General features: G+C 45.7%; 1 protein-coding gene and 1 long non-coding RNA gene across 4 annotated transcripts in view; one reads left to right on the top strand and one right to left on the bottom strand.

Moving 5' to 3' along the window:
- Positions 1-156: 156 nt before the first annotated feature.
- Positions 157-8823, bottom strand: part of cplane1 (ciliogenesis and planar polarity effector 1) — a 33679-nt gene continuing 25012 nt past the window's right edge. Inside the window, exons 24-48 of one of the 2 annotated variants that reach the window (XM_085926473.1) lie at positions 8649-8760; positions 8010-8271; positions 6927-7868; positions 6696-6847; positions 6541-6623; positions 6426-6466; positions 6011-6284; positions 5614-5931; positions 4635-5123; positions 4378-4553; positions 4243-4306; positions 4112-4166; positions 3880-4035; positions 3609-3769; positions 3289-3496; positions 2734-3155; positions 2508-2661; positions 2244-2426; positions 2131-2167; positions 1890-2018; positions 1640-1820; positions 1506-1555; positions 1262-1417; positions 1022-1143; positions 157-908 (exon numbers count right to left, since the gene is read on the bottom strand). In XM_085926473.1, the coding sequence (XP_085782599.1) occupies positions 673-908; positions 1022-1143; positions 1262-1417; positions 1506-1555; positions 1640-1820; positions 1890-2018; positions 2131-2167; positions 2244-2426; positions 2508-2661; positions 2734-3155; positions 3289-3496; positions 3609-3769; positions 3880-4035; positions 4112-4166; positions 4243-4306; positions 4378-4553; positions 4635-5123; positions 5614-5931; positions 6011-6284; positions 6426-6466; positions 6541-6623; positions 6696-6847; positions 6927-7868; positions 8010-8271; positions 8649-8760 (5163 nt within the window). In that variant the 3' untranslated portion in view covers positions 157-672. Of the gene's footprint in view, positions 909-1021; positions 1144-1261; positions 1418-1505; positions 1556-1639; positions 1821-1889; positions 2019-2130; positions 2168-2243; positions 2427-2507; positions 2662-2733; positions 3156-3288; positions 3497-3608; positions 3770-3879; positions 4036-4111; positions 4167-4242; positions 4307-4377; positions 4554-4634; positions 5124-5613; positions 5932-6010; positions 6285-6425; positions 6467-6540; positions 6848-6926; positions 7869-8009; positions 8272-8648; positions 8761-8823 lie in introns of both variants that reach the window. The other variant, XM_085926472.1, reaches the window with a different exon arrangement.
- On the top strand, positions 5396-8778 carry LOC147048137 (uncharacterized). 2 transcript variants are annotated; one of them, XR_015067774.1, is made up of 3 exons: positions 5396-6837; positions 6962-7118; positions 7217-8778. It is a non-coding gene; the product is annotated as an uncharacterized LOC147048137 (long non-coding RNA). The 2 variants fall into 2 exon arrangements; XR_015067775.1 differs by having other exon boundaries at positions 5396-7118; positions 7217-7625; positions 8168-8778.

Genomic DNA, 8823 nt, shown 5'->3' with positions numbered 1-8823 from the left:
TTTTGAAAAATATATTCAATTTAGATAGATGAGTATTTGAATTACAGAGTTTTCATTCAAAAGGTAACTATTCCAGGAAAAATGTCAGTATTTTCGATACTTGGTGCCAAAATGTTTTACCTTTGTATTCCAAATAAAGTATTTGAAACAATGAAATGATTAAAAGTGACATTTATTCAAGACAATGTGTACAAAAGTGCGAAAGTAGAAAAATTCAAGCAGAAAGGTGACACCTAACTACAACTTCCAAAACTGTGTAGTCAATCAAGTATTATTAAGAGTTTCATTTTTCTCACGTTACAACCTTATTTCAGAATGGATACATTTCCATTTCTAAATTCTACACACAAAACTGACAAAATGATCAAGTGTGGCGGGGGGGTCACATGTACATAAGTATTCATAGCCTTTGCTACAAAGGTCAAAAGACATCATGCTTCTTTGTCTTTTCAATCCATTTCTTGGAAAACAAAATCATGTGCAAATACCTGCACAAACGTGAGCACAACTGTGTTCAATGTAGGCAACAATGGCGCTATCTAGTGGTAGGGTGCCTGATTTGCTTGCAACACAAAACAAACATAGCAGAAACATAGAAATTGACCAAGAAATGACTCTGTACTGTGTTGCTTTCTTTTTTTTTTTTTTTTTTTTTACCTGAGATGGAGACATTCAAGTCCCCGCCGCGGCCGCCATCCTTTCGATGGCCGCCCAGTCCACCTCGCTGAGGTTGCCGTCGCTCTCCGACAATTTGTCAAGCCAGTCCATGCCCGCCTCACCCGCCTCGATGCCGTCGTCCTGCTCGTTTATAAGTTCCGACAATAACAAACTGACGTTCTGCTGTGTGATATGCTCGTCCTCTTGGGCCCTGGCGGAAGTGACTGGACGCTCCCTGGACAGTGAGGTCCCTGACATCGAGAGAGAACCTCACAGGATTAGTGCGAAGAATGTAAAGGAAAAAAAAACATTCCAAAAGCCTCGCGAGGATTGCGATGCTACTATCGAGGTTTACGGATACTACCTGGCCTCGGCTGGAGTTCAACCTTTTTGTTGTCCTCTGAAGGTCTTCCGGGTGCTTCGGCAGTCCAAGGACGACGCTGGGCTCGTGTTTGGCCTGAGGGACGCTTCCGATTCTTCTCTGTGCTGTCAAACCCAAAGAGAAGATTTGAATTCAATCAAATCCAGGCAAGACCACTATAGACATTAATCAGCCTCACACCAAGTTTTCTGCTGCAATTCTTTTTCAGAAATATAGCGGTACCTGGGATTGCCAGCTGTGGGTGGAGCAGAGGACGACCTTACGGTGGGACCATCAGTGACTAAAACACGAGAGCCGGGAAGGGGACTGGTACCAAGTTGATCCGCCAACAAGGCGGCGTCACGGAGCCTTTGGTTGAATTGTTTCAAAAGCAAGTCCCTGGTAAGCCAAAGAAAATAAAATTATGTTTGCAAAGTACGTTGTTAATAAATATACGATTTCAGATTTCACCGGAGTAGGTTCTTACTTTTGCTTTTCTTGTATGTTTTTCCTGCTGATCACTTGGCTGGTGGATTTCTACAAATGAAGAAGAGCCACAGATGAGCAACCACGTGGATGTAACATGATGGAACATTCTTAACAGCGGATGAATGATCTGACTGATGTTCTGGAGAAAGGTTTGGTCTCCCTCTCGCGCAGGCTGGCTCTCTGTTTTTGATACACCGAGTGTCTCTCGCTCTGCTTGCGTCGCATCCAGATCTTCAACTCCCGCCTGTAGTCGTCATCATCGGGGACAGCACGCGCCGTGGAAATCTGCCGACTTACGTCTTGCTGCTCCTTCCTGCTCGGTGTAAGCCACTTTGAGCGCCGTGATACTCTCAAACCTCTCGCGATTGAGCGAGAACTGTACCTGCTGTCGAGCGTGTTTGATAAAGATGCGTCCAGGTCCATCTGGGATATGTAACCTTCTCGTACCAAACCTTCCAGGATCTCCGCTGTGTCGGACAAGCCCGTCTGGTCCAGACTCTCGTCGACCGTCCTGCGGGTGACACACGAACACTGTTCTGAATAATTCAACAACAAAAAAATCCAAAACAGGTGAGGGTATAATGTGTAGTGTGTGTCAAGTGATTAAAATCTCTTGTACTTACTCATCAAACGTTTCCAATGTTACAGTTGACAGATGTTCTGTTGGAGGAACACAATAGGAGAACAAGAATTCATTGGAACACACGGATGGAGAAAATGTCTGAATGAACTTTACTTAGAAGACTCTGGTGGCCAAGATGAAGCTGAGAGGAGGAAGTTAGATGCGGAGTGGACAGCTTTCGTTCAGGGCTGTGGTTGACATTGTGAAATATGTCGACTCTCTTGTCCTCTTCTTCCTTCTCGTCCTCCTCGCAGATGTCGGGTTCTGGTGCGGCGTGGGTTTGCGGCGGTGGGGCTCCTTTGTGGTTGATTCAAAAAGTTCATTTCGCATTATGTGTTAGCATCGATCATGTCGGAAAGTTAAAAACAAGAAACTTACTGCTTTCGAGGATGTTTGTTCTCACAACGACGTGAGGAGTGTGCTTTGGCTGTGCTTTGGGCTTTTCCTCCGGGAGAGACAATCTTACTGTTTTTCTTACTGTGGGCTTCACGTTCGGAGATGAAGCTGGGGAGAATTGCTGTGGCTTGTATGGCTACAGAAAGAGAATATCGGGCCAGATTTCTATATGTGAATCATGAGAATGAATATGCAAATACTAAAATACCTGCTTTGGAATTTTGGACTGAGGCAGGTCCTGCTCTAGACAGTCGGCGATGTTCTGCAGCGCAGCCAGCTGTGAATCCAATTTGGACAAGTGGGACGAGAACCAAACCGCGGCGGTTTCGGACGGGAGATTGCAAGGTTCGTCTATTCGTGGGCTCTTGATGGCTTTCGAAATCTCAGAGTCGATTGAAACTTCACTGTCGGACGGAGAGGCTTTCTCTGGTTCCCTGTGGTGAGGTCCATCTCTTTTTGGTGTCTTCATCGCTGTCGTTAGCTCAGAGTTGGGTAGTTCAGTAGAGCAGATGCTCTCCGGTTCCAAGTGTTGAGCTTTCTCTCTTCTTGTCCTGAGGGCTTTAATAAGATCTGCGTCATGTAGATCCTCAGAGTAAACTCTCTCTGGTTCAGTGGTGCTCTCGTGGTAATCTAGAACATTCATACAAATAGAGAGGAGCCTTGAGCTGTGGCTTTAATTCATTCTGTGACTGTAGAATTCTAAAAATATTCACTGATGAAATCATTCTAAACGATTTTTAGGAATCAACAGTCAAATCCAGACCTGTTGGGGTGACGTTTTGGGGAGTTTTCTCATCGGCCGGGCGAGCACTCTTAATGACGGAAGTGGCGAGAATGTGAAGCTGACCAGGCGTGAGGACAGGAGGTATGGAAGAAGCGTCTTTCGTTCTGGAGTCGGCTGGAAGTAAATCACGATGTTGCGTCCCCTCTTCGATGTCCAGGACGCTCAGGAAGTTGCGACCGCGCTGATCCTGGTACAAATAGGTTTTCTCAATGTTTCTTTTACTTACAAGATACAGACTTAACCATATCTTTGTAAACTAGTTCAACATTCCTGCATTAGTGTGTGTGTGTCCATCTTACCAAATTCTTCTTCTCATCGATTGGCGGGATCTCATCTTCATCTTGAGAAGGGCTCTTTTCTCTGGATAGTTTCTCTGAAGTGTGTTCTTTTAACTTGGCCGTAGAAGTTGTGGCTAAGAGTGACGCAGACACTGCTTTGTCCACAAGCATGGGAGAAGATTCTGGAAGGGAGAGAGGGGGGGGGGGGAGTCGCTTGGCACTTTTTCATTTTCTCTATTGCTTTATTAGGGTCATTAGATTAGCTTGAGTTTATAAAAGTTGAGTTACTTACTTGGATCAGTGTTGGTGAAAGCGTCAAGGCACTCTGGGGGTCTTTTACACGTGGAGGCGAAGGCATGGAGCTCAGCTGAAGTGGCTCTCGCCTTGTCTAATAAAAAGCGACCAGTTGGACCAGTGCTGCTGGATCTTGAGGAACTATGAATGACTGCTGACAAGTACAAAGATTTCATGACAGTGAGCTCAACCGTCGACGTGGTGCAGATCTTAGAATATTTGGTACGAACCACTTTGACTGGGAGCATCCCCTGCAGGGGTGATTTCCTCTAGCTCCACGTTAGGCTACAAAGAAAAATAAAAAATGATGAATGGAAATTTAAAAATTGCTTCGATTTAAAAAAAAAAAAAAAAACTCTACCTCCTGTGTAGTGATGATCTCACTTGGCAGATTTGTGCTTAGTGATCGCTCTCTCCTCTTCTGCCTGTGGTCATACATTGTCAGAGGGCTGACATGAAAACAAAGTTGTGATTATTACATGTAAGGAAATCGTGCCTTTTGCTGGAGGTGGAGGAAGGCGTCACGCCGCGATGCATTTCGCCGGAGTCGTTGACTCGCAGCAGCTGCAGCCGAGCTTCTTCCGAGTTGCGCCTCCCTGCCACTAAACCCGCCAACTCCTCCAGGGAGATGAGGCGAGCCTTGTGGGACGAGCGAGGTGCCGGGGTGGACATCTATGGAAAATTTTCACAAATTAAATTAAACATAAATTCCATTTTCTTTCTTATTCTATTTTTAGGGGATGCAATACTCACCATTCTTGGACGGGGGTCTATGTGAAGAAGTTGGAGTTTGGGGGTGTCTACCAGAGGCACTGCAGGGACATAGAAATGCTTTGGGGGAGGAGGAGGTGTTGCTGGAAGTTTGGGGAGGTTGATATGTTCTTGTGCACCAGGCTGCAAGCGCAGCAAGCGAAGGCCTCGTGCCGCCTCGGACGTGGGATTCTGGTGACGAGAGCTCCTTGTCGGAGACTCGGTTTGAGTACTGTGGCTAAATCGAAGAAGTCTTTTCCGAATTGGAGACGCGCCTTTATTCCTTTTCTTCTCTCTCTTCTGACCACTTTGCAAATGAAGTAATTGGAGGCTTGAGGCTTGAATGGACAGGTCTGTATTATTACCAGCAGGGGGCGCTATGGTATTGCTGTTAGAGGCGATCAGAAGCCCTTCGGTGGATGGGATTAATTTCGTTCTTTCCTGAAAGTAAATGTCTCTTGACTCCGCTTGCACAGAGAGGGGTCGAAAATCCTGAAAACAAAAAAGAGATCAGACGAATCACTTGAACATGTTGAAAAAAAAAAAAGTAACAAAGGAAGACGAGTGTCTCCAATGAAGAACAAGTGAATGGGACAATTTAGTGCACATTTAACTAGTCGTGCGAATAACAAGAAACAAACAAAACGTCACCTCACGTCATCTTTTACAGATATGTGCATTAACACTGTGACGTCGCTCCACATCGAATGACGGCTTCACCGCGATGCGCGGGTGTGTCGGGAAATGAAATGCACGTTAGGGAACGAATGCATACATTTTAAATTGGACAGATTAAGGTAAAGTTCGCTCTGCGCTGTGCGTAATTACGCACGCAGCTCCACAACATAACACGCACATAACAAATGCTACAAAAAAAATTAGGGGTCACACGGGCTGCTTAGAAGATGTACATTTTCACCCACAAAGTCGATAAACATAGTTGGGGGGGGGCATTTATGCAACGTATCAAGTAAAAACACACCTGATGGCTTCCTCCTACGTCATGACTGGCATGGGTAAGATGGCTGACGTAATCAGGTTCTTGTGTGCCGTGTATGGGCGTCTGATGTGCATACATGGGTGCAGATGCTGGGGGGTTTGAATGCGAATTAGGCCCATATATTTGGGATTGCGACATTGCAGGGGTCTGCACAGGTTGGGGATTATGTTGAGGTGGTGCATAGGGCGAAGGAACATAAGGGTTCATATTTGCTTGCGCTAAATAGGAATTCTGCTGCGCAAGTTGCAGATTGGAAAATGAAGCTCCCAAAACATCCATCAGGCTCATGTAGTTGATGTTCTGCAAGACAGGGCCAACATTTAAATCATCAGATGAGCTTTCAATGCATCTACAAATGCATCTCAGGGTGCATTGTTACCTGGACCAGTCGGTACAAATCTTCACCCAGACGCTGCCTCATTGGCAGAGCCTGAAAGGAGTCTGGTTGGCATAAAGGATCCAGAACGGGTGCACCAGCTGTGGTAGGGTGAGGTCCAGAGCCTGGATGATCGAACGGCGTGTTGGTGTCCAGAGTTGCTCTTGAATGGGGGAGCTCTGTGGGAAGCGACGCCTGTGGCTGGGCAGACGGGGGGATTTGGGAGTTTGGATCACTCCGTGTCCGGGTCAATGGATGGCTTCCTGCCTGACTGAAGCTTAAAAAAAACAAAAAACAAACAAACAGGTGATGCTATAACTGTAGTATTATTTTATCATGCTGTATATAAAACTTGGCAAAGTCAGGAGCTTTAATATCATTGTTTCAAATGCAGAATCATTTGACATTGAGAGCTTACAGAGATAAGGTGGGCTCCATCAATTCACCAAGCTTTAAACTCTGTGAAAAAAAACCCACGTTTGTTTATACTTTGTGAAAACTGCAATGTATAATAGCCACAGATTCATACTGACCGCTAAAGGCGAGCAGAGGTTTTCAGACGGGATGTCGTTGGAGAAAGACGACGAAAGCTCGGTGCGGTCATCGTTGCTTTTGACTGAGACAAAAAACACATTGATGTTCAGAAGATTTAGTACAGCTGACAAACTGACTGTCATGGACACCGTGCCTTCTTTTTCTGGTGTGACATCCAAATCGTCAAAACACGGTCGCTGTGATGTGGAGCTCGGGACCGGAGCGCTGGAGTTGAGTTCTTCTGGCTCGTCGGGGAGAGGCGTCATGTGAGACTTCAACTCTTCTGCTTCGTCCGTGTGAGAACAACTAGAAGAGCGTAGTAGACACATTGGCATTTTCTGCCATACATAGTGGCATTTGTGAAGAAGAAAAAAAATAAACTCACATAGACAGTTCCTCTTTCCCTATGTTGTGATCCAGACCAGCGGCTGATCTTGGGGAGCTGATATCAACGGGGCTCTGTCTCTCCAGCTTTGGGACGGTCTCGGATTGCAACACCCGGGCGATCGTCCATCTTGCTTCCGGGCAGCCTGGCTGGAGCAGATGCGTGAACCTGCGCTCCAGCAGGCTCAGCGAAGTGAGTAGCGCCGGCGCAGAGGTTCTGACACGGATGACTATTCCATCTTCACACGCTACGTCTCTTTTTGTTTTTTTCTTCTTTGCGGAATGCCCAAGGAGCACCCTTTTATCGGCCCAACGCAACATCCACTCCAGCAGTCTTCCCAGCACTGGGAACTGGGCTTCTAATTTAGAATCCAGGACCTGTTGAAGTTCGACGATGGCTTCCGGTGTAGTTGTGGAGGTGTTAATCAACGTGCTTTGATGACCATCAGAACCAGAGCCTCCCCTCTGATGTCGGAGACCAAACAAACCCAATTGTCTCCCTGTCCTAAGCTCCGACAGAGCGGACGCAGAGACGTTGCTTCGAGATTCGCAAGGGTCTGGTGCGGTTTGCGACTCGGGGGTCGTACCTTGGTTCACCGGCCTGCGGCAGAAACCGGCTCTGAAGACCGGGAGCTCATTTCCGCAGTGTTTCTTGGCCGGGTCTCTTTGGCGACGATGCATGGTGGTGAGCACGTCGAAGGTGAGCGAGTTTAGCTCCCTCTCGCGTAAAGCGGAGCAAAAAGACTTGAGTAAGGGAGGCTCCCCCCCGTCGCTACTTTCCTTTTCCAGCATGTAGCTGAGAAAAAGATCGAGGAAGTTGAGATACTCATCATCCTCTAGCTCAAACTCCCAGGTGCCAATGACTGGAAGGGAAGGTGGCGCTACATTATTTTTTGCTCTCTTAGTTGGAACAGCAGTCGTCTTGGCTTTAATTTTGACCTTCCTGTAGGAAGACAACACACAAAAAAAATCACACATTTTTTTATTACTTTTGATTCCTTTTTATTCGACAGAAATTTTTTTTTTTAAATGTGGTGATGACAAATCAGTTGGGACACACCTCATTTAATTGTACACCACCTACCTGGATATGGATGAGGTATGAGGGTCAGACGTGTTGTCCGTTCTTTCTCCATCAACGCTGTCAGTTAGAGTGCTGGCGCTGATGCTCGTGACCGGCGAGTGTGATCTCAAAGCGGTCGCCTCGTGTTTGTCTTCCTCATCTTCGTCTTTCTCCCACAGCCAAAGCTCCATGGGGGCCAGGTGCCTCAGCAAGCGACCCAGGTGCTTTCTCCTCAGCCTGAGTTTTTCTTGAATCAGAGTCTTCATGGTCTTAGTGTCGTCCTCTACGGGATGGAAAACAGAAGTTCTACAGTTCTGCATGTTAATAAAAACAGGGGTTGTATACGACATGTGTAAAAAAATTAACACTTTATATAATTATTCAAAGCATCACTATAATAGCTTGCATTATTAAAGCTACATAAAAAGAGAAAATTATCAGATACAGTCCAGTTGCACATATGCTAACTATAATTACAAATCATTCAACTTCATTACTGAATACATTTTTTTATTGTCTGGCTATACCTAATAAAATGGTGGTCATATTAACATACACAAAACCAACATACTCAAATATGAATGTCTGCATTTTTAATCGTATATAAATTAAATATACAAGCACCAATAATATACATAAATCTGTTGGGCTATGATGTACCAAAGACGCTGCATTGCCTCAAGCTCGTCAGCAGTGAGTTGTACTTCTCCCTCAGGGAGACTCTGACAGATTCTTCCTTCTCCGGGAAGGCAAGAACTAACGTGTCTGCCACCTAATGAGGAAGAGCAATAAAAATACAAGTTTATTCATTGTGTTTTTTCCAAACAGACATAGA

Source organism: Syngnathus leptorhynchus, chromosome 12 (assembly GCF_054491065.1).
Source record: "Syngnathus leptorhynchus isolate UIUO chromosome 12, UIUO_Slep, whole genome shotgun sequence".
In the NCBI taxonomy this organism is placed as follows: Eukaryota; Metazoa; Chordata; class Actinopteri; order Syngnathiformes; family Syngnathidae; genus Syngnathus; species Syngnathus leptorhynchus.
Note: the sequence above shows the minus strand (reverse complement) of the source record. Positions and strands in the feature narration are given on the sequence as shown.